General features: G+C 38.8%; 1 protein-coding gene and 1 long non-coding RNA gene across 9 annotated transcripts; one reads left to right on the top strand and one right to left on the bottom strand.

Moving 5' to 3' along the window:
• Window positions 1-750: 750 nt before the first annotated feature.
• On the bottom strand, window positions 751-4,280 carry LOC128150245 (uncharacterized). Its single transcript, XR_008237997.1, has 2 exons — window positions 3,779-4,280; window positions 751-964 (listed from the first exon to the last, which is right to left on the bottom strand). It is a non-coding gene; the product is annotated as an uncharacterized LOC128150245 (long non-coding RNA).
• Window positions 4,281-4,486: 206 nt separating this feature from the next.
• Window positions 4,487-20,857, top strand: SLC30A6 (solute carrier family 30 member 6). Of its 8 annotated transcripts, none has more exons than XM_052805346.1 (14): window positions 4,487-4,631; window positions 7,475-7,561; window positions 8,179-8,263; window positions 9,231-9,273; window positions 11,786-11,851; window positions 12,279-12,359; window positions 13,596-13,631; window positions 14,463-14,557; window positions 15,276-15,324; window positions 17,303-17,422; window positions 17,719-17,821; window positions 18,133-18,180; window positions 18,772-18,840; window positions 20,339-20,857. In XM_052805346.1, exons 1-14 carry the CDS (start codon window positions 4,629-4,631, stop codon window positions 20,834-20,836), a joined length of 1,383 nt encoding a protein of 460 aa, XP_052661306.1. In that variant the 5' UTR covers window positions 4,487-4,628; the 3' UTR covers window positions 20,837-20,857. The 8 variants fall into 8 exon arrangements, with proteins under 8 accessions (XP_052661306.1, XP_052661311.1, XP_052661308.1 ...); XM_052805351.1 differs by lacking the exon at window positions 4,487-4,631 and adding an exon at window positions 5,041-5,158; XM_052805348.1 differs by lacking the exon at window positions 4,487-4,631 and adding an exon at window positions 5,225-5,529.
• Window positions 20,858-23,791: the final 2,934 nt, after the last annotated feature.

The following is a 23,791-nucleotide window of genomic DNA, read 5'->3' as shown; positions in this document are numbered from 1 at the left end:
CTAATTAGAGGTGGTTGCTGATTTCATTGTTAGGTTCTCTTGAGCTGCTATTTAGTGTTGAAGGATGATGTTTTACTCATCTATGTGAATTTTCATGCATAGGGTGATCTGCTGGTCATCCTAAGAGAAGACCAATGGATCAGTCATTTTCTTTTAGAATTTTTTTCTTTAAACATTCTTGTCAATATTTTTTCTTTTAAATACTGTAACTATAATTCCACAGGATGAGGAGGTTAAACTGTCACTTCCTGCAAATGCAAAATCATCTTCTGAAGTATGGGGAAATGTGTATTGTGTTTTTCCTGCTTCTCATGTAAACTGTTAACTGTCTTAAAGTAGAAACTGTTTACTTTGTCAATAACTACCTCCTGAGTTTGGCAATAATTGGCAAGGTATGCACTCCTTCAGTGGATTAAATCTGTTGGCTAAACACTGTGGGTTCTTCAGAGTTTGATCTTTTGATTTGCAAATTCTTGACATGATGTCTGGAAACTACAGTGATCAACCTTGTTTTGCTGTAAGACTTTCCTTGCCTCCATAAGACGCACTTGTTAAAATCCTGTTTCAGAGAAGCGGCTTTGAGGAAAAAGGTCAATGTTCTTTGTAGTTGGTTAATATAGGCGTATTCTTCTAAGGTGCTGGGTGTAGCCTCTCGGTTCTGTGGGGTTTTTTTTACCGTTAGAAGTGGGGAAGAAAGTACTTCATCTAATACTCGCACACCTGTCAAAGGGACTGGAAATATAGAAACTGTTTTTGCCACAAGATTCAATTTTTTATTCATGTGAAGGGCTAGTCAGTATTTTTCAGAAATCTGGTTTAAAATGACAAAAACCAAAGGTGAAGACAAAACACTATACCCCACCCCCATTAAATATATTGGGTGACTCCAGTCTGGGATGGGGTTAACTCTTGTATCTTGTTGTTTTGAAGCACTTTTGTTTCGTTGTTCTTTTAAGAATGTTTTCTGAAATGTTAAAACACCATTTTATTAATAAGCAATGTAAAAAAGCATGATAAGCAGTGACATAGCTTTAGCTTCACAATAAAATGTTGCATTTGTCCTGTTCTTACTGTTTTCTTGTCTGTTTATCAGGTAAAAAGCCCAAAACTAAGAGCCTTTTCATTAAACCTGAAGCTGGTTTAATTGCTGCTGGTTTTTAAAAAAAAATTTTTTTTAAAAATCAGGTGTTGTATACCAGATGATGGAACAATAAATACGTAAATACCTCATTTAGTTTCTAAAGGACATGACTCAAGTTCTTAAAACTAATGTAAACAGAAGTGCTACTTCCTAAATAAATGTGCTGAAACTGAAAGCGTGTGCCTATCCTCCTATCCTAGTCTTGCTAAATCACAGTGAAAACCAGGAGGTTTCAGATAACTGATTCTGGTAGTCATGGTAAAGTCCTGAAAATAGCTACTTGGAGCCAATTTACTTGATACCAAAATGTCACCTTTTCTTTTGCTGGGGGAGAGTGCTGCTGTTATTTTTGAGGTAACAATCTAAATTCTTCACTTATCCTATCTCCTCACTATTGGTAAGTCTTTCTAGCCATTGTCTTGAGACTGCATCTGGACTCCTAACAACTACTGGGGCTTTCTGTTCTACAGTTACATCCTGACGATAAGATTAAAAAAAAAAAAAAAAAGTTGGATTAGAGTAATTTTAATATTACATATCTGGCAGCATTAGGGGTCTCTCAAAAAGCAGCCATGACCACTGCCTTCAACATGTCATTGTATCTATCACTGTTCAAGCAAACCAAATAAAAATCGATGCAGCAAACAGGAAAAAAAAACCCCAAAACAAAACGTTTTCGACTGAAGCATTAAGAGCTATTACTGCTTCTGTCAAGCGTTAATTTCTTGGGATAGAAAGACAGCATTGTTGTCTATGCAGGATAATTATCCAGTATCTCTCTTTTGAGTGAAACGTTACTACTTGGAGGCAGATTCTGAACCACTGAAATTATTTTGATTAGCAATTTTGTGTATAGGTTACAGATACTCAAACAGACTTTTACTCTTGTAGAGGAGGTGCTCAGATAAACTTAGTGAGGAAGCAAGAGCCTGAAAACAACATCCCAGCACTTGCTATGTTGAAATCTATAAAGGTTATGGACTTGGCAGCATACTCTGGCCTGAAGCATGTTAGACTCATTAAATCTTTTCCCATTCCAGCCAAGATGGTGTGAGACAAGGCTCCATGCCTCATGTCAGATGCAGGCATATTTCAGATTAAATCTGTTTATTTCTGTATTTTAATGTTTTAAGTTTGCCAGAAAAAGTGAGGAAAAATTAGTTTAAAGTTTTGTGGGGTTTGTTTTGCTTTGTGTTCTTTTCACTCAAGCCATCTTTCTGCAAATTTCCAAATACTTGGCAAACTTGTGAAATCCAGCCTGTTTCCTGCAAGGGTGCCTACGGCTCTGGAACAGACAATAGTTATGCAACTTTCTCTAAGTCAATTTTTTTTATTCTGCATGTAATGGTAATACAGAAAATACTATGTAGTGGTGAAGGCAGAAAGATATAATTTAGCTAAAATCCATCTCTCAACACATGCGAGTGCTTTATTGGTGCTGTGGTGTAGCTAAAAAAACCAAAAAGGTGGGAATTTCAGAAGCCTTACAACCAACCTAATGAGCAAAGTGCGTTGTTTTTACCAAATGCTTTTGAAGATTCCACTTTTTTTGCAAATACACGTTGTAAGCACAGTATGTTCTTTCCAATATTGTAACTTATATTATTTTCAAATTTCATTTTAGTAATTTCTAAAAGGCCTCAAACTTGCTTCAGTTGTAAGACACCCTTGAAGACTGAGTTTTGTTACATGCAGCATGCTAGTATCAGCTGTGCTATTAGTTGTAGTATTTCTCTTCTGTGAATTCTAGAAGTGCAATTTTATTATAACTAACTGTTTTCCTCTTCTGGGAAGAAATATGCTAAGACATGAAATAATAAAAAAAAGACTGATAAGGTGTTGATAATGAAGTAACCAAACAACTTTGTATTTGTGGAGCATATCACACAGATAAAATGTTACCCCTGTGGTTCACCTGACTTCTGATTTCCTGGTTAAATTTGGGTGGAAGTAGCAGCTGCAGCCTGTGGAGAGTTTACGTACTACAACAGTGCAGTTGGAATTCTCTTACCTGTCATGCAAATTTTACAGACTGCAAATATTTTTTTTTTTAATTGTTCCCAAAACTACTACTGTACAGTGGAAAAAAATTCATTATAGCCAACAGCTTAGACTGAGCAGGTCTGAGACACTAAATGTGTTTCATGGAATACAGTTACCTGTCCAGTCGCTCCCAACCACAGTAAGTCTTTTGGTGTGGTTCACAGAACAGATTAGATGCAAATAACACTTTTAACCACTCTTAACTATGGTCACTGACAATGGAGTAGACCGTTACAAGACTAAAGACAGGACAGTGTTACAGGAACTTGTTTCAGGTACCTTCCTAGGCACAATATCTAGCTTCAATTTTTATTTCTACCTCTTTTCACTTATTTCCCAAAGGCAATAATAAATAACTTGTCTTGTGACTAAATCTTTCTATACATTAAATCACATGCAGGTGTTTTGTAATGCAGTTTTCCTTAAAAGAGCTAACCTAACTTCCAGGAAAACTTCAGTTTTGTATTTTGTTCCTTCTGACAGAACCTATTGGGCACTAGTGCTCCGCCAGCCAGGTCACACAAGGAGATTACTGTCACCTTGCAGCCCTCGCGTCCCCATGTTCCAGAGCCTCAGTAAGAGCGGTCACACTACCTCAAACGTGGCTCTGTGTTTTTCTTCCCACCAAGTCCCCTCTCTGCTTCGGACCACCACAGACTTTGGGATGGGGTTCGGCCGACTGTAGATCACGCTGCTGAACGGTAGTGCTTTCAGTATTTTAACACATTCAGAGCGACGGGAGCAGTTCTCAGAACTTCAGCACGCAAAGCAGTGACTGCATTTTCAACAACAGCGTTCCTGTAGTTCTGAGAGCTACTCTCCTTTCCAAGGTTTGCGTATTGCTAGAAAAAATCCACTCAGAGGTGCGTACTTACTGCCGTTAATGCGGACTACAGCAGCAGAGGACCGGCCCTAGTGACGCTATGGCGATTTTGGGTGTACTTTTGTATGGCGGAAGCGGTGACACGAAACCGTCCTTGGAGTATCACGACCACCGCGACGGGAGTCCGTCCTTGGAGTTCTGCCGGATAGCGGGCAGGTAACAGGCAGAAGGCAGTGGGCTTCCACACAGAACCCGTGCGTCACGGGGGAGGGCTGTCGGGCTGAGGGAGCTGGGGCGAGCGGGGCCGCTGCCGCCTCGGCACCCTCGCCTGCCTGCCTGCGGCCGCCAGCACGCTGCCCGAGGCGCCGGCTGAGAACGAAGCGACGGGGGGTGTGGCGTGGGGGGGTGTCCCGCCGCGCTGCCGCCGGGGGAGGAGGGGCGGGCTTCCCTCCCGCCCGAAGGCGCCTCCGAGCCCAGGGGACGGGGCGGGCGCCCCTCCGTCGGGCGTCACATCCGCTGCCGCGCGTGGCCTTACGGGTCCGCTCGTTACCGTAGCGACGGGAGCCTCCTCCGCCTCTTCCGGCTTCGCATGGCGCCGTCTCTTCCGGTGCGGGGAATAATATGGTGAGTGGCCCGCGCTGGGGGGAGGGGAAGTCGCGCGTGGGAGCGGGGCGAGGCAGGCCGTGCGGGGCGGCCGCTCCCGGGCGGGGCGGGGTGCCCGCCGCTGCGGCGGGGCCTGGCCGGGACAGAGCGCCCCGGGCCCTGGTGCCGGCCCGGCCTGCAGCGCGCCGCGCCGCCTCCGCCGTCCCCCGCCCCACTCCTGGCGCGAGCCCCGCCGAGCCGGCGGTGACGTGGCTGCGCGCGGGGGCCCGCCCCGCCCGGCCGGGCCTCCGTCGCGGGCGGCGTAACCCGTTACCCGCCGCCGAGCGCCGCCGCCGCTCTCCGCCCGCCGGCGGGGCGCTAGGGAAGCGCCCCTCCCTCCGCCGCGGCGGGGGGCACCTGCGGAGGGGCGGCCGGGCCTGGCGCGGCCGTTAACGGCTCCGGCGCCCGCGGGGAGCGCGCGGGGCGGCCGTCCGCGGAGTACTTCCTCTTCGCAGCCCGCCTCCCGGGCGCTTTCCTCGGTCAGCGGCGGCTCCCCGGGGCCCCGGCCGGTGGGCGGCGGAGAGGCGGCACTGCGGGCGGGGGCGCGGGAGGGGGCTTCTCGGCCGGGGGAGGGTCTCGAAGGAGTGACCCGCGCTCAGGCCTGTGGTTTGGGTCTGGGCCTGGGCCTCAGGGTTGGCGTTCGGTGCCGGATCGGCCGGGGAGCTGAAACCCACATCAGGGCAAACGGGTTACGTTGCCCCCCGCTCCCGCGTGTCAGTGACCGCCACGGGACCGTCACCCCTGCTACGGACAGCTCGCTTCCCAGAGGGGAAAAGTCGTTCTTCTGGCGACAACCACCCGGCATGCTTGTTCTGCTGGGTGGCTCGACTTTCCCTTTTTATGCTGAGCACAAATAAGCTGACATCGGTATCCGTAACAGGTACCGTCACCTGTTGGCACTGCTGGAGCAGGCACTCGTGCTCACTGTAGAAATACTTCTTGTACGGCTGTTTTAGCACCACGTGGGGACCTTCAGCGGCTGAGGTGCGGGACAGCTGCCCTCCTGCTCAGCACAGAGGTGTTTCTCTCCATTGTGTCGGCAGAAGTTTAGGTGCTCAGGACGCTTTAATACCAGAGGGCAACATCGGCTGGCTTAGAGCTTGCTTCCAGGGGCGAGCTGTGGCTAGCATGGGTTTGCATGAGGTTCTCCTCTGTGGTGCAGCATACGCAACTTTAACACACGGCATCCTTCAGTAAGTGGAGAGGTGTTGGCACAGTGTGGTTTGGCAATGGGTGTACTGCTAACAGCATGGGAAGGCAATGGCTGCTAAGGTGACAGAGTAACCTTCATAAGCAGGCAGTCCACTGCCTGTTAGAAAAGCTTTCCAAAGTGTTCTGTCAGCCTGTATGCCTCTATTGAGGAAAACAAAAATCATCACGTAATGATTTGCTAGTAAAGAAAATAGTAAGTGCCAGCCTTTTGCCCCAACTGAGCTAAACTTGGGTCTATAGTACTGCTTTTTTAATTCATGGCACCAAGGCGTACGTGTATTTCTACAGATAATATGAGATGCAGCCGTGTCAACAAACATGTCTGTAAGTTAATTGAGTCTGTTTTGGCAACCTGCCCGTTAGTATGTCTTTTTGTTTTCTGCTGGCAGTTACAGATGCGATAGCTTACAATCAAACCTTATTTCATCCAGCCCCAAATCGCTGCATATGACTGACCATCCATTACAAGTCCACAAATTTCTATTGTGAATCAGAGGAGCTTTTCACATGGAAAGCTTACTTCTTTGTGGGGAGAGTAGAAGGGAGTACAACTAACTAGAAGCATGGGCCCTTTGAGGAAGAGGAGCAAGTGGCATGGTTGATGAATTTTTCTGGTAGTCATAGAATCATTTCGGTTGGAAAAGACCTTCAAGATCATCGAGTCCAACCATCATCCATGCCCACTAAACCATGTTCTGGAGTATCCCATCTACTCGCTTTTTTAATACCTCCAGGGATGGTGACTCAACCAACCACTTTTCTGGGCAGCCTATTCCAATGTCTGACAACCCTCTCAGTAAAGAAATTTTTCCTAATATCTAACCTAAATCTCCCTTGCCGCAACTTGAGGCCATTTCCTCTCGTCCTATCTCCAGCCACCTGACAGAAGAGACCTGTCACACTTTCAGGAGAGCCAGGTAGCACCCCCTCATCCCATCCCACTCCCTGTATGCACATACGTCCTCTCCACCCCAGGAAAACGCTCATCTGCAAGTAATTGGAAGTTAGGAGAGGGAGACCTACAGTGACCGCATCTACTGTGCGTGTTTAGGTTAAGCTACAACTGAGATTGTTTGTATGTCTCATCATGTTACTGGCCTTGTGTCTACCACATTACAGATGATACCAGCATTGTTTTTATTTCTCTGATGGGTTCTCATTTTTTTATACATACATATATATATACACACACACACACACACACACACATTATTTTCCTGTTTAATAAGCCAGTTGGCTTTGGATAGGAAGTGAGCTTTGGTAAAGAAAAACATTTGTGTTTCCAGAACATCTGTAGTAGTTTTATTTAAATAAAAGTAAAAAACCACTCTTTAAATGGTATTTTGGTATGTTTTCCAGTAAACTTGAATTCTGGATTATATCTAAATGAAGCTTGATTCCAAGTAATTCATAATTTTCTAATATAATAACCATGTAAAATGTAAAATACTGCTGAACTTAATGTTTACGGGCTATCTCTACTTAACAAAAACCTCATTCTGATTCTTTGATAAAATTATGAAAATAGTTCATAAATGAAGGTTTCCTTTTTGCTAATTTAAACTATGGTTTAAGTAAAATATTTAATTAAACTTTTAATTTTTTTTTTTAAGGGGACAATACACCTGTTCCGCAAATCACAGAGATCATTGGTTGGAAAGTTAACACATGAGTTTAGGCTGGTTGCAGCAGATAGGAGGGTAAGTATTTCTTTTTAAGAATGAATAATAATAAAAAAGACATTAACTGTGATAAGTTAAAATACATTATTAACTTGAGTATATTTTGAGAATATTTCTTTGAAATTTTCCAGCTGTGCTTAAAAAAAATTCCGACTGTGAAGCTGGATTCCTTCCTGTGCATTGTCCCTGTCAATTAGTGTTCTCCAGAATTGTACTTATATTTAATGTGTTCAGTAGAACTGTAAACTGAATATGCATAGATGTTTTGGGGACTTAAATTCCAGCACAAAGAAAAGAACCCACTAATATAAAGTTGTATAAAGCTGTCTTCAAAAGTCAGATGGTGTGTGCTGTAATTAAATGCAAATATTATACGGGGTGATTTTTTTAGACCAAAAAGGTATTTTAAGCATGGTGCACAAGCGTAGTTTACAAACAAGTTTTGAGACGATCTGTAGAGTTAAAAATAGAATATGGGCTTGCTCTGAAATGAGTTGTAAATTTTTGGGAGGGAGGAGAAGCCAGTTCTGCTTGCATGGTGAAGTACTACAATATTGTTTTTTAAAACCAGATCGATATATTTTTGTCTTGTAAATTTTGGAAGATGTAAAATACATATTTATTCTCATCAACAGTCCTGGAAGATCTTGCTGTTTGGTGCTATAAATTTAATATGTATTGGCTTCCTGCTAATGTGGTGCAGCTCTACAAACAGCATAGGTAGGTGGCTCTCTTGTGCTGAAACTACAAACTACCATGTGTTTCTTAGCTTGTGAAGTTCCAACATACTAAAAAAGCAAAGTTCAGCACGTAATGGAGTTATGTGGCTGCACAGCCAGGTTTGGAAAGTGCTTCCTTTTGATTTGCCACAGTCAGGTTAGAGGCATTTCTCACAGGCAGGTGTGAATGGGTGAAAGCCCTTCAAAATCTGCAAGGCTTTCCAGACCTGCTGGTCACTTTCCTCCTGCAGTACCCTCTTTATCTTTAAGATTGCAAAAAAGTAGACTTTTAAGCTAGTCCTCAAACCTGTTCCTTACATAAATAGCACCAGTGACATACAGAGACTCTCACTTGCAGTTGAATCAAGATGTTTGTAGTGTGGCAAAAGGCTTCTCTGGTTCCAGGACTGCCCCTTTTCAATATCTTGTATATCTTCTGCTTTTGTATAGGGGCTCCAAGATGCTTCCCATCATCTGTGCTGAAAGTAGAATGCCTTACATTTTTAATTTGGGACACAGGTTTTCTTGCAGTTTCAAGATGGGTCGGAGAAGCAAAACAAGTAAAAAATTCTGTTGAACCTACTTTTCACTGCAGTAATGCACATAAGAGGTCTCTTGCTTTGGCGGATGTTGTGTTGCTGGAAGTTCTCCTGACTTTTCTGTATTTAAATTCTTAGTCACAACTTAGTCACAGGCTTAATGCCTTTTGTATCTATCTGGGCATTATTACATGCTTTATTAGAATTAGGATTGCCATAATCAACCTGTTTTTATGAAGTTAAATATATTGGTGTGTTTAGGACATTCATATTATATACACATAAAAAAGACAGAGAGACTTGCTCTATCAGCAGAGACAGTTTCTGTAGGTAGAAGATGGAAAAGAGCTGCACAAGAGGGACTTAGAAGAATACAAGTGATTGCTGCATTGAAAAATTACATTGTTTTAATATTTGCTTTTTTTACAGCTTTAACTGCTTACACGTATTTGACAATCTTTGACCTTTTCAGGTGAGGTTTTTTCCCATTTAGTCTTACTCTTCTTTTGTGCCTGTCTTTGTATATTTCTATACATAGAAAATTTATTTACAGATACAAACACATGTTATTTAGTTATCAGTATAGAAACACTAACTGGTTTAAATATAGCTTAAATGAGTATAAAATTGTACATCGCAATAAATAGATGATGAGAAACACCATAGCTGTATTGAGAACGACTAGTAACAAATCAGTTCCGTCATGGATTTCTCTGTGCAGATGCGTAACAACGTAAAACAGAATCGAGCATCAAACTGTTATCCAATGGTTCACTTGGAACATTTCCCTAATGCCACAGTCATTGGTTCTGAAGTACCCCTCAGTTTTAGCATCAGGGAACAGGGAGTATGTAATCCTATTTCTATTTCAAAAGCTAGATCCCACATGCTCTTCCAATAAGGCCATTAGATATTTTTAGTATTTTTCCTGTTTCCTAACAAAATTATATTAAAACTACTTTAAGCATGAAAGTTCTGAACACTTTTGATGATATTGAGAATACAGACATGAAATATATTCAATTCTTACCTGAGTTGCAGGTTGGTAGCAGTGGTTGTGAAATAAACTGCATAAAATGCATGTATTTTTTAATTATTAACCTACATCCTTTTCCTTGCTGGCTCACTAGCTTATAAAAAGTATGGATCAGCTACCTGCTGTCTGTTTGCCCATTACATACTATTGCTTATCTGACTGACAGTAAAACATTTATAAATAACAGCAGCAAACACACAGAAAGGAAAATGAATATTTGATATAGACAAAAAAATATTTAACTTGATCTGTGACTGCATTAGAATTGTGATGTAACTTTAATGAATCTCATTTCTCTTAGAATTTTCTATCTGCTGAATTTTGTCATCTTGACTCAAAATACCTTTTTCACCTTGGGCAAAGTTTTGATGTTGTATTTTGTATTTGTATAGAATATTAATTTTTTTTTTAGTTTTACGAGAAGATGGAATACCCTTGGCACTCACATATTAGGTTAATGAGGGGATGGACTAGAAGATTATTCTAACTCACAGTGATCTCTTTCAAGAGTTTTGATTTGCTGGAATGGAGAACAATGCTCAGTAATTCTGCTGCAAAAATCAATTTCTGGTTCTTTCATTTTTGTCATCTTCCTGGTCATTTATAATAGTCTTACTGAGTATATAATTTACTATTTTGTATATGAGCAGTATTATTTCCTCTGCTTTTGCTTTTACTCCACACAGCTGTGGATCAGGTTGTGAGGATATGATTATTCAGCAGCTGTGGGGATGAGTTCTTGATCCAGTCTGATTTAACATTGTCATTAATTAAGAAAGAGCTGCATAAAGGCACAGATGGCACTGAATCTGGGTCGCTTCCAATAAAAAAATACTGTCCAAAGGGGTCAACAGAGGAAAAATAGGCAACAGAAATGAGACTCATCCTAGAAAAATTCAGGCTAGTACCATGGGGATAAAATAATTGGAATTTCAGACGTTCGGTATGAGAGAAACACTTGGAAAGAAAACAGCAAGAGAGACCTGTGGCTGTCAGTGAATGGCCAGTTAGATTAGAGCGTGTGTAGATGAAAGCAGCCAAAAAAGTAAATCTGTTTTGGCCATATACGTATATAAATTACACTGTGGAAGAGAAAGGCAATACTTGGCATAGACTGAGTCTTATTCTGGAGTGCTAAATCTAATTCACGATATATCTCTAAAAGAAGAGTTTAATGGAGAGCTTTCTTTACTTTTTCACTGGGATACAAAGGAAGTGACAAAATGTGACAGTCCTGTCGTCTCGCTTATCACGTTCCTTCTCATTTAAATGGCCTTTCTCAGGTTACAGTATTTCTAGGCAAGTTCATAAAACACATGTAAGAAGAGCATTACTGGGTGTCTAGTTTGATACTTTTGCTTTTACTTTGTACTTTTCAATACTGTATGACATTACTATGTGTGATAGCAGGCAGTATTAAAAGGATTTTCTCAAACCACCTTTGCCTGTTAGTCACATTCTGGGGTACCTGGTCTCACGTGCTCCAGGTCCCTTTCAGAAAAATTTGTGGAGTGCAGGCACTGGTTGTGCTGGTTTGTGTCAGGGCCTCAGTGGAAAAATGCATTGCATTTGGAGTTACGGTAAACTTGATTTAGGCTGAGTGATGTTCTATATTGAAGAAGGTTGGTGGTAGCCTTTGCAAGCACAGCATTAGGCTGTCTCCTGGTGTAAGGAATTAGACCGACTACCGTTCTGCTAAAATTGTTTGCTGCCCTTTTTATGGGAACAGCAGAGACGTTGTTGTGCAGTCTCAGTTTTATTCCCAAGCACAACCTTTTCTGGATTCACTGGAACCCTCATTGTGACAGTGACGGAGGGGTTGAGTTCATGGCAAGACGTGGCTATATTAATTCGTTCAGTTCTGATGGCTTAAGTGTATATTTGTAGATTATCCAGTTTGTAAAGGCTGCAGTTATTTATCATAGTCTAATTCTCACCCTTTTTTCAGTTTGGTAACATGTCTAATAAGCTACTGGGTAATGATGAAGAAACCTAGCCCAGTCTACTCATTTGGGTAAGTACTAATAACAAGATCTCGTGTTTGATAATACAACATTTGATATGTTGCTGACTATTGTTGCCTGTCTCCCCTAACAGCCATGACTAATAATCTGTGTGTAAAAGAGCTTAAAAATAAGGAGGCCCAAGGCTGGTGCTGTAAAGAACAGTTATGGAATAGGGGAGGAGAGGAAAGGGGAAGGACAGGAAAAATAATTAAGAAATGCTTAATTTTAAGCTCTTTGTGATAAGTGGAGTGTTGGCTTAAAAGAAATTGAAAATAATGCCTGTTCCATAAAACTACCAGTTTCTTCCCATCTATCTGCTCTTGAAAGAAAAAATTGGAAATAGTAGGTCTGTCCTGCTGGGTCCTGTACAGACTAGAATGGATTTGATGCATTGTTCAATGTTCTGTGTTTCTAAACTTAATTCTCAAATTTCAGGTTTGAAAGGTTTGAAGTTCTAGCTGTATTTGCATCTACAGTTCTGGCACAGCTTGGTGCTCTTTTTATACTGAAAGAAAGGTAGGGTTATGTACTATTTTCTTTAATTTTTTGTTACGTATGAAGATACCCCAGACTGAGCAAAAGTATATGCATTCTACAAATGGTATCTGTAGAGAGCTATTGTAGAAAAAACTTAAGATTTTTTAAAATATTGCTAAACCTTACTGCTCACTTATATTGATTACACTATATGTAGGCTTTAGATATAATGATAGGAATTGATAAATGTAATTAAATCGCTTTCAAGGAAAATACTCTTAAGAACTGTATTTTCCAAAAAGTTAGATATTTTATTTAATGCATTTCCCTATGCATCTTGACTTTTTAAGTTCATTAATAATAAAACTTTTTTGAAAAATTTTTTTTACTTTAGTTACTTCATGAAGTAAAGCAACTTCATAATGTCTTACGGATCTGAACGTTTAAACTATCAACTTCATCAGTCCCTCAAAATTTGATCAAGTATTAATTTGACACACTATCTATGCATTTGTATTTCAGGAGGTTAGCCTAAAAAGTTATTTTAGTCTTTAAAAAAGAAGAGGCTTTTGTTAACATGTGGAATTTAAAACTGGGCCAGTGTGGCTTCCGTTTTTCTATCCAAGGGCTGTATTTTCTCTATAAAGGGTTAAGAACTTTGCAATTTTATACTGTAGGTTGATCTGTTGTACTGACAATACACTGGAATGAATTCTAATAATGACGCACTGCCAAAGCCTCTAAGTTTTTGAACATCAATTTTAGGAAATTCCCAAAACTTGTCATAGGTTTTTCTGTTACAGCTGAAGCTCATTTCTTATTTTACTGGTGGGTGGGTAAAAAAAAATATTTATATCTCCACTACAGTATCCAACATCTACTTTATTTGGCCTTGCTTAGTGAGAGGCTGTAAGTCAGGGACTTCATACTTAGTTTCTTGTGATTACCAACACTGGTGGTGGCAGTAGCAGTACTTTTTGGCATGTTCATTTACAAGCATTTTTTTATTGTGTAGGCAGCATTTATGATAGCTAGCACCTATGTGGCCCAGTTTGGAAGTAGATGGAAAATTACAGCCTGCTTGATTTCAGTGTTAAATGCTTTCATCACTTATAAAAACTGCTGTGCTTATTTAAGCAATTCATTTTTTTGCAGTACTGTATCTGTCAGGTTTTGTTTAGGAATGGCAGCTAATTCTTCAGAACTGAAAAATAAACTTCAGGTATCAAGGTTTTATTGTGTGAATATAACTCAAATTTTCAATTATTTTTGTAGTGCAGAGCGGTTTCTGGAACAACCTGAGATACACACGTAAGAAATTATTTTGACATGTAAAGTGATGGTTTTTTCAATGTCCCTTTGTGTTTCTAATTCTTAATCTAGTATGTGTTAATTATGCAAGTACATTCAACACCAAATTGGTTTTGGTACCTTGGTATTTGTTTCAAACTATGTGCAAGCTATATTGTAAACAGTTTTTTCAAGGTACAATTGAAATGTAATGCACATGCTCTCTTAAATGATGATTTAACTATATATTGCTGGTTTTGCTAGTTTAGTTACTCTCATTTCTTATGAAGGCCTGGTATGTGGCAGGGGAGGATACTGTGATTGTTAGGGAACTGAAGGTGTTGCAAAGACATTGAAGACTAAAAAGAACATGGGGAAAGGAAAAGAAGCTGTTATGGGACAAAAGACTGGGACATGGGATGTATGGTGAAGTTGTAGTTCTCCTAGGAAAGGGAAGGGGCATAGGGCATCATTCCATAGGAAACTAAGCTTTTTTGAGCCCTACTGCTGAGGGGATGATGTATTTATATCTTCAAAGGACAAACATGTATTTGTGTACATATATGCAATTAGTTAAGAACTGTTACTCAACACTACGAACATTATGTACAGCCTAATGTGATAACACTAATGTACAAAGTTCAGTGATAACTGATAAAATGATAATACACTGCCAGTTATTAAGCATTACACTAGGTTATCTTACTCCGGTTTTCAGTCTCAGAGGAAGATACCAAGCAAAGTATTTTAATATTGTTGCTAGTAATTACAGCTTGATTTCATGTTTTGTGATGGTGTGAAATTAAGATAGTTTTTTTTTTTCTTTCCTCCCCCCCCCCCCCCCCCCCCCAGAGGGCGACTGCTGGTTGGTACTTTCGTGGCTCTCTTTTTCAACTTATTTACAATGCTTTCCATTAGGAATAAGCCTTTTGCTTATGTCTCTGAAGGTATGTGATAAATTAATCTATAACAAGAATTGGGAAAAGATTTTAATGTTCCTTTTTTTATCAAGGTATAATTTGTTTGGTAACTTTCTTAACTAGGGGGTATATATCACTATTACCTCCATTAATATAACTTCATGCAGTTTAGAATTGCCATCCGAATTTCAACTCTAGTTTGCTTATAGGGCTCTCTGAGTAGTATGTAGTCATTAATATGATAAACTGAGTATCATTTTAATACTGAAGTACCCTTTATTTTCAGTCTTTTGGATTCAACCAGTGAAGGTCATCTGACAGATAGCAGAACTTTGAAGATATTTAATGGATGTATTAATGGATTAAAAATAAATTAACGTAATAATTCTACTTAATACTCTTTTACTTGGGACTTTCTCACTGTGAATTAGGCTTGTGATCATTCTCACTAACTAAATTGTTTATAGTTATATATTATACTTTATATTACCAGAAGGATAATTATGTTGGTTATAATCTGCCATTATGTTTGGATTTCATAAGTTCAGATTATTATGAGAGATTGGCATTTTACTTACTGCCTGGAACAGTCAGACTTTGTTTTTTTCCAAGTGGCAATGAATCTGTTGAGATACATTTGTTCATTCACAGTGTATTGGGTTCTTCCCTTAAAATAAAATTTTTTGTGTACTTTAAAATGGATACCTTTACTTGTAGTAACTTCATTACCTTCTTTCTTTTGCAGCTGCCAGCACAAGTTGGCTTCAGGAGCATGTTGCAGATCTTAGTAGAAGGTAAAGCTTTATAATGCTTTTCAAAATTGTTAGCTTCTGGAAGGCAGTCTTTGTTTTTTGTGTATAGTAACAATTTGGATGGGTATTGAGGCATAAACTGTTGTGTATTAGAGCTTTTAGAATAGCTTCACCTACTGTAGGTCTAGTGTATGAACTTTAGAGCAAACATTGTCTCTCATGTTTCCCAGATACATCAATCTAATAAGAATATATCTTTCTGCATAACTTTCCCTTTGAATGTGTTCATTACATTGTATGTAATTCTCCTTGGATGAGGTGAGGTAAACTAGCTTTGTCCTGTACAGACTTCAACTGCATTTCTCAACAATCATTACCCGAGTGATGTATTTTGTAGTAATTTGTGTTTGTTTACTCTGTGGGGTGGGCAAATTACTAGGATAGTTGCAGTTTAAATGTGATAAATGAAACAGGTTACTCACTAAAGCATAGCTATGGAAACTCCTCACCTGTCCAGCAGGAAACTGGAAAGTCTGTGTCTTCTAGGGGCTGAAGCAGTGTTGCTCATTCTCTTGTCTGTTAACCCTCCTGCTTGTATTGGATATCGGAATGTGAGATAACATTGTTCGTAAATAATTTTGTCAGATGTCAGAAATGTTTATGTTGAGCCATATGTGTTCATCCAAGTACTTATGCTTTCAGTAGCAAAATAAGAATGTTAAACCATATTTTATAACATGTTAAGTATGCTGCAAGGCCCATCTGTTTCTGCATGTTGTGATTTTTGTAAACAGTTAAGGAATGCAGAGAACACGTGCTTGTTAAACAGAAGAATTGATTTTATGCGGATATAAGGTATTACATCATCAGACCCAAATTCTGCAAAACAGCTTTGGAAGACTAACAATAGGGTTGCCCAAGTACCTGGAGTTTCAGTGTTTAAAAAAAAAAAAAAGAAAAAAGAAAAAAGTGGATAGCAATCACAGACACTATAAGGATGTGGTAACACAGTGTTACAGGGAAGGACACGTATACTTTGAAGGGCTCCCAGATCTACACTCTAGAAATACTACTGGATTTTGAGATAACCTGTAGACAATTATACCAACAATTTTTAAAAAATTACTCAATTTGGTTAGTATGTATACAGCTATTTCAAATGTGTTCTGTGAAGCACTGCTGATTAGAAAATGTCTGCACCTATATGTAATTATGTTGATTAAAATTCTCATAGGAGCAGACCAGCACATGATGTCTAAACATAGGTTGGTTCTAAACAGAGCAACAAAACATTTCATGTTGTCTTTTCCTTTAAATTTTCAAGTATGTGACATGCACTTACATTCACTGGGAAGTACAGAAACCCTTCTCTATCTTCATGCTCCCATTGATAGAAGATAACTACAAATAAATAGCTTTTCCCAATGTTCCCTCATGGGTTTTTGGGTCTCCTCTCATTCAGCTAGCTGGTCTTCTCCCTCTTTTCAGACTCCATGAATTAGTTAGCTTTGGCTTTAGAACACTTTTGCACACCAAGGTGCAGATGGATTGAAGACTAGTGACACGCAAACCCCCCAAGACTTACATATATGTAATAGCAATATCTGAACCTGTGAAGTATTTGTGTTGCATAGAGCTGACATAGCTAGCTATGTTACCAGAAGAAAAAAAGGAGCACAAGATATGCATGTAGAAAAACTGTATAAAGATTAGTGTAGTATAATGTTTTGTAGATGGGAAGATAGACTTAACGCAAATTTAAGATGCAGGAGGTAAGTATTAATTTCAGATATGAGAGATAATGTGACGTGGATCTAAACTTGATTAATTTTTGCTGACATCAGACTATTATGGAACTTTGAGCAGTATTAGAATGGCCTTTTCAGTCCCCAAAGACATGATTTGCTGTGACTGCAAGGTGTATTTGAAGTCAAATGCCGAAATAGTGGGTGTAACTCTTTTCGGTTTTGAAGTAATGATGAACAGCTAGCTGACAACTGCTTTTTCTGGTTTGTTACAGTATTTGTGGAATCATCCCAGGATTGAGTAGCATCTTTCTGCCACGAATGAACCCTTTTGTCTTGATTGATATTGCTGGAGCTCTAGCTCTTTGCATTACATATATGCTCATTGAAATCAAGTAGGTACAGTTGTTGCTTAAAAAAAGTAACTCTTTTTGTATCCAGTTTGTGGGAAATTGCATTTTTTACATGAAAGGAATGATCTCATCAAAAGCTGTATTTTTTTTTTTTTGAATGGGATTGCAACTCCATTAATATATTCATCTTTTTTCAAAGATGCACAGTTCAGATGAGATTAGCATGTATAATATTCTGTAAGTGTATATAATTTAAAAGAATGAAAAAGAATCAAAATTCTTATGCCTTTCAAAAACGTCAATACCTATTCTTCTTTAAAATTGTTCTTTCTCTCTAGCAATTATTTCGCTGTAGACACAGCCTCTGCTATAGCAATTGCTTTGATGACATTTGGTACCATGTATCCCATGAGTGTTTACAGTGGGAAAGTACTACTCCAGGTAAGGCAATGTCACAAACCAAGGTTTTTTGTGGTTTCAGTTTTGTTAAATGTCCTTATTTTTTAAAAAACATAAAATCTATTTTACGCATTTGAATAGAAGATGTTCCCAGGGGAATTTGTGATGTGCTAGAAGAATTTTAAGGGCAGTAGAAATATGCATCATGAACTCATAAGAATTTATTGTTTAATGCCATTGGTCTCTTGTGTAGGTAGACCAGACTTAAAGGCTCTCTCACTTAAACAGGGCCAGTTAATCTTTATTATAAATTTTTTCTTGTTTTTTTTTTCCCCCTCTTCTTTTTCTTGAAGACAACCCCACCTCATGTGATTGGCCAGTTAGATAAACTTCTTAGAGAGGTAAGTCAGTGTGTAATGCATAACATAGTGTGCACAGCTAACATTAAATAAGCATTCAGGAATATGAAGAGTTTTTGTGAGTAGTCCAAGAAGATTGCTAAAGAATAATTTTTTAAATATTTTTTAGCTGCATGTAGAAAATATGGATCTTGCTATCTAAGATGAATAGTGTCATTCAGGTATCTGGAACAAATCTGTTAAAGTATGCAGACTGTTTTTATTGAATAAATTTGAGCTACTGTTCGAAGTGGTTTACAAATGTGAGTGGGGGGAGGAAAATGAGTACAGGCAGCTGTTGACTTACAGCATATCGAGTTGAGAAAATATTGCAATTTGGGAGCAAGAGTTACTTGAAATTAGTTACTTAATTCCACTTTTTTGATGGATTTGGATGTTTAAGGGTAGCAAAAGTACAGTAGATAAGCATTAGCGGCGTCATTAGCAGACATCGTCTATTCTGTGTATGGAAGCTTTTATTTCACTACTGAAAATGCTGTATTATTCAGCTATGTGTAAAAGTACATTTCAAAAAGGATTTGAAACATTATTTCTAATTTATTTTCATATTTCTGGATGTTTGTGTAAAATTAGGTTTCAACTTTGGATGGTGTCTTAGAAGTTCGAAATGAGCATTTCTGGACATTAGGTTTTGGCACTTTGGTAAGTTATGTCTATTGTCTTTTTAGCCTTTAAAAAAGAGTTGTCAGTTACTATTTTAAATTTTTTATTTAAATAATGTATGATATTTCTCCTGAAATCTTAAATATAAAAAAATTTGCTGGAGTCAGTACTCAGTCCTTGTGATTTATTGCAAAACTTCTCTTCCCCTGTCCTTTATATTTTTTTTAAAGCTTTGTAATTGGTTAATATTATTTAAGTATATTGGACCCCTGGATTAAAGCATGCATTTTGCAACTGTAAAATTTGTTTTGTATTTTCGCAGTGAGGAAAACCCCAAACAATAGTAAAGACATTTTTCAAATGGTATATTAGCATAAATTGTCTCAGAGGGGAGAAAAAGGAAACTGTAAACCTATAGGTACCAAAGGTCTACTGTAGAATCATATGTTTTCAGCATTTCGGAGCAGGGGGGAATAAAACAACTACAGTTGTGTACTCATGTTCTGTAAGCTGAAAGAAAGCAAGGGTTTTTTTGTGATACAGAATGATTACACAGAACTCAGTTATTCCTAAGTTGATGCAGGTATGTTGTGACAGTCAGAAAATTAAGACTGTTAGAATTTTTCTCTACTTCTGAATTCTTCCAGTATGCTACCCTTCTTAAAAAAAGAAAAAGGCAGCAGCTCTGACTTGCTGATGTGAAAACAGCTTTCAGTTTACTATTCTGCTACCCAAAATACTGGATCACAGCATTGTTGGATTGATCACAGATATTTACAAAACCTTTGTAAGCATATTTACCTATTGGCATCTTCCAGATTGTAGTAGAAACTTCCTGAGACCTGGATATGTTTTCAGCTGCACCATCTGATGTAAAAATGGCTTATATAGCACAAGGTGTGAACCATGTTCTTCATTAAATATGAACTGAAAATGCATGTGAGGGGTTCTGTTTTGTGTCCTGTTCTCTTCTGCAGCAGTAGTTCAAGGTAAATGAGATAGTGTTACTGAGAGGAAGGCAGGGGCAGCCCGCAGTTATGCGCACATCCAGGAGAAGCTCTTTAAGTCTGAGTTCCACAAGGGGCATTGCTTCTGTTCTTGCTAATGGTCCCGATTTGAGCGTGTCTGCCACGCGTGTTGTCCTCTTATCTGCTCCAACAGCACAGTGATGACACTTTTTCCTAAATTTGGCCTATGGAGTTTGTCTGCACTTTGTTCTTCTTTTGGGCCGCTCTTTTTCCCGGCTGTTGCCTTTCCATTCCTGCCATCACATATTGTATTTTATAGTTTGGTTTTAAGTCTCACTTTTCCTGAATGATGATCTTGCTATGTTCGTAAGAGTTTAACGCATTAGGAAACATCAAAGTGTATCCTAATTATGGAATTACTTAATAAGTTTCTCAATTCAGTCAGTAGTCTCCACTGTGAAAGGTCTTTGCATAATTCTCTGCAGGATAACTTACCTCTTCTTGAATGCATATGGAGAATCTTTATTGAAGTAACAGTTAACAGCCAACTTATTTTTATCACTTTCTAGGCTGGATCAGTACATGTCCGAATTCGGAGAGATGCAAATGAACAAATGGTACTTGCCCATGTCACTAACAGATTATACACATTGGTCTCTACCTTGACTGTTCAGATTTTCAAAGATGACTGGATCAGACCTACCTTATCATCTGTGCCTATTGCAAACAATATTCTGAACCTTTCGGATCATCATGTTATTCCAATGCCATCTTTGAAAGCTGCTGATAATTTGCACCCTGTTACATCCACTCCAGCTAAGCCCAGCAGCCCACCGCCAGAATTTTCTTTTAATACACCAGGCAAAAACGTGAGTCCAGTCATCCTTTTAAACACTCAAACAAGGCCCTATGGATTGGGCTTTAATCATGGATCCACACCCTACAGCACTGTACTCAATCAAGGATTTGGAATACCGGGAATGGGAGCAACTCAAGGATTCAGAACTGGTTTTACAAATGTCCCAAGCAGATATGGAACAAATGCTCGTGGTCAGCCCCGACCATAATAAACAGCATTATTTATTGTACTTAAGGGTATTGACTTAATTCTTTTATTACCCAATTTTTATAAACATTTGGAATGTCAGATCATTCTAAATGGCTGGGAACAAGTGCATTGTTCATATTCATGAAATGGTTAAATTGCAATTTTTTTCTTTGCATCAGCAGTAGCCTGTATAATGCCACAAATATTTTCCAGACTTATGATACTTTACAGGTAGTTTTTATGGAGTGTCTATTTCTATTCAGCTTTTTATTCACTTTTCTTTATTTTCCCAAGAATGTATTGTGATATAGCACAACTCCGTAAGAGAGTAAAATTGTGACCAGGTAGCATTTTTTTTTCTAATGAGAATTGCTTACTGAATGCTGAATAGCTGAGAGAATAGGAAATTGCAGAAATAAAAGTCCAGGTTTTTAGAGATGTTTTGATTGCTGTATTAAGCTGTCTTTTGGCAAAGTCACAATTAGGTTTTGGTTGCAAAAATCCATCAATATTCATATTGTGGCCATTGTGAAGACAATCTGGCATTTCAGATTCCAATTAATTTTGTGAGACCATGTTTCTACATTTTTATTGATGCTTTTATAGAAATTCAGATGGTTCAGCAACCATTTTCTAGTTGTAAGTATTCCATATTCATCTCTGATATTTCTTCCTTTTTGGTTTAACTGCAAAATTATTTAGCAATATACTGGGAAATAAAATATTTCAAACTTAAGATTTTACAAGCACCTCTTTTTTATGATTAACCCTATTTAAGATACAGAGCAGATGGCTGTATTGTTTCTGAAGCCAGTATTTAATTTTTGACTATGGAAAGTATTCTCTGATTCGATTGTGACTTTGTATTTTTCCTCTTTGTATTTCTTCTGTAGCTTCAGGGGAAAAAGTATCTATTTATATTCCTGGTTTATATCCAGATACAGGTTAGTGATCGATGACAGTTCTTAGTCATTGCTAGAGTGCTTAACCTTTGGGGCACGCTTGGAACAAGACTGCCTACCTTGTCTCTGGTTTTGCATAATCATTCTTCTGTACATCCAGAAGGCCATGTCTCTTCAGGGCCTTTCTCAGCTCTTCCTTCTGACTGCTGTCTTTCTTCACTGCTCTGATAAGAGGGAAAGGCCTTTTAGAAATACTTCAATTTTTTTCTGTTCTCCTGTGCAGTATGTTAGCTTATAATTCCCTAGCCAACACCTCCTCTGCACTTTCTTCTGCATCTCTTGTCTGCTGAGGCATGGGTTGCCTATTCCTATTGTTTCACTTGCAACTCAGGGTGCTATATATTGGCTTCCACCTTGTTAATCTGTATACTAAGTAAGTCTCTCCATTTGTCCAAGGTCATTACATGGAGCTGTAGTATCTCAGGGACTCCAAAGATGTTATGTTACCTGAAGATAATGGGTTTGATAGAGAAATCTTTCTCTTGTAGAACTAAGTTGAGAAAACAGTCTTCATTTGAATTTTGAAGATCTGTGGCCTCTACACGGGCTGAGGATTTCTTTTTCTGCATAAGGACATTGCTTTCCTCATTTTTTTTTTTTTGTTCCCCTCTCCACTACCTGTTTCTTGCTCCAATGCATGGAGGAGGGTGTCACTCTTGCAAACAAAGCAAGGTGACATTCTGCATGATGGTATCTTGCCGGGATGTTTTAGGCTGAGGGTAGTGTCCAGACTGCCACTGGTATACAGTCCATGTAAGCTACAAGTAGGGAATCTAGTTCTGTACTTCATTTGCAGCAAGAGTAACAGTTCCACTGCTGTGTTAGAAAATGTAATGACCCAGAAAACTTGCATTTGAAGATTACAGTGGACTTACATCAGCTGGCTATGTCTCTGTGAGGTCAGTATTAGCTCAGTAATCACCTTTGTTTCATTACTCTGTCTTTATGTGTAGTCTTCACACGTGCCATTGCTGCATAGAAATTCACTGAAGTACAGAACACTTTAACAGATTCTCTGTACCTCTTGGGTGCTGAACTAGACTGCACTCTACAGCATCTGCAACACCTTAGAGCCAGCAGAATGTTTACAATATACTACTCTGGTGTGGCCTATTAGAAAATTGTTCCTTACTCCAGTTTCATAACCAAACACTTGCCCTTTTTCTGACATTTTAAATACATTGTATATATTGATTGCATGCCTACTTGTTTTTAGTAGAAAATTAAAGCTCCGTTTTCATAAAAAATGAAGCTGATCTTTGATTTAAAATGAGAAGGGAAAATGAGAATCCCAGAATTCTGAGTGCAATATAATCACTTTAACAAAATTATTTTTTGGAGTGATTGTTTACAATATATATCATATGTGCAGATGATAAAGATTGTTTTAGAGATTAGAACAGCTTTTTAGCTGCTTTATTGTTATGAATATATTAAGAATATTTGTTAAATCAGCACAGAGTAAAATGTCTCCTTTTATATGAGGAAAATAAAATCAGTGTCATCCTTAAATGACAAGGAAAAAGTGGTAATTTGTGTACAAGATTTTATAGTTATCTTTTTATATATATATTGATTGATTAAGTGATGCTGTCGGGTGATACTTCAATCTCAGTGAGCAGATGTGTGAAACTTCAGAACTGTTTTGCTAGGTCTGCTGCCAATGTAGACTGGGTCCTTGTAATAATTCTACAGAAAGCATTTTTACTGCATTTTGTCTTTTCTAATTGTATTTTGCTGTTAGGTGGTCACAAACTAATTGTTTATTTGAAATGTGGTGAATAAGAATTGCTAATTTATATCGTCTTCATTCCTAGTGATAGGAATGCTGCCCCAGCTAGAGAAAAAAGAAGACTGGTGCTCACTATCATTTCTGTCTACCAGAGGATCTGGCACTGTTACTCCCTTCACTTGTTCCAACTGTGATTGCATAGGATCACTTCACTTGTAGGCAGACGCATCAAGCTTTAGAGAATTTGAGGGGCATTCACTTAGGCTTAAGGTTCTCGTGA

Source organism: Harpia harpyja, chromosome 13 (genome assembly GCF_026419915.1).
Source record: "Harpia harpyja isolate bHarHar1 chromosome 13, bHarHar1 primary haplotype, whole genome shotgun sequence".
NCBI classification, from domain to species: domain Eukaryota; kingdom Metazoa; phylum Chordata; class Aves; order Accipitriformes; family Accipitridae; genus Harpia; species Harpia harpyja.
The sequence above is the reverse complement of the archived record's forward strand: the minus strand, read 5'-3'. Positions and strand labels throughout refer to the sequence as shown.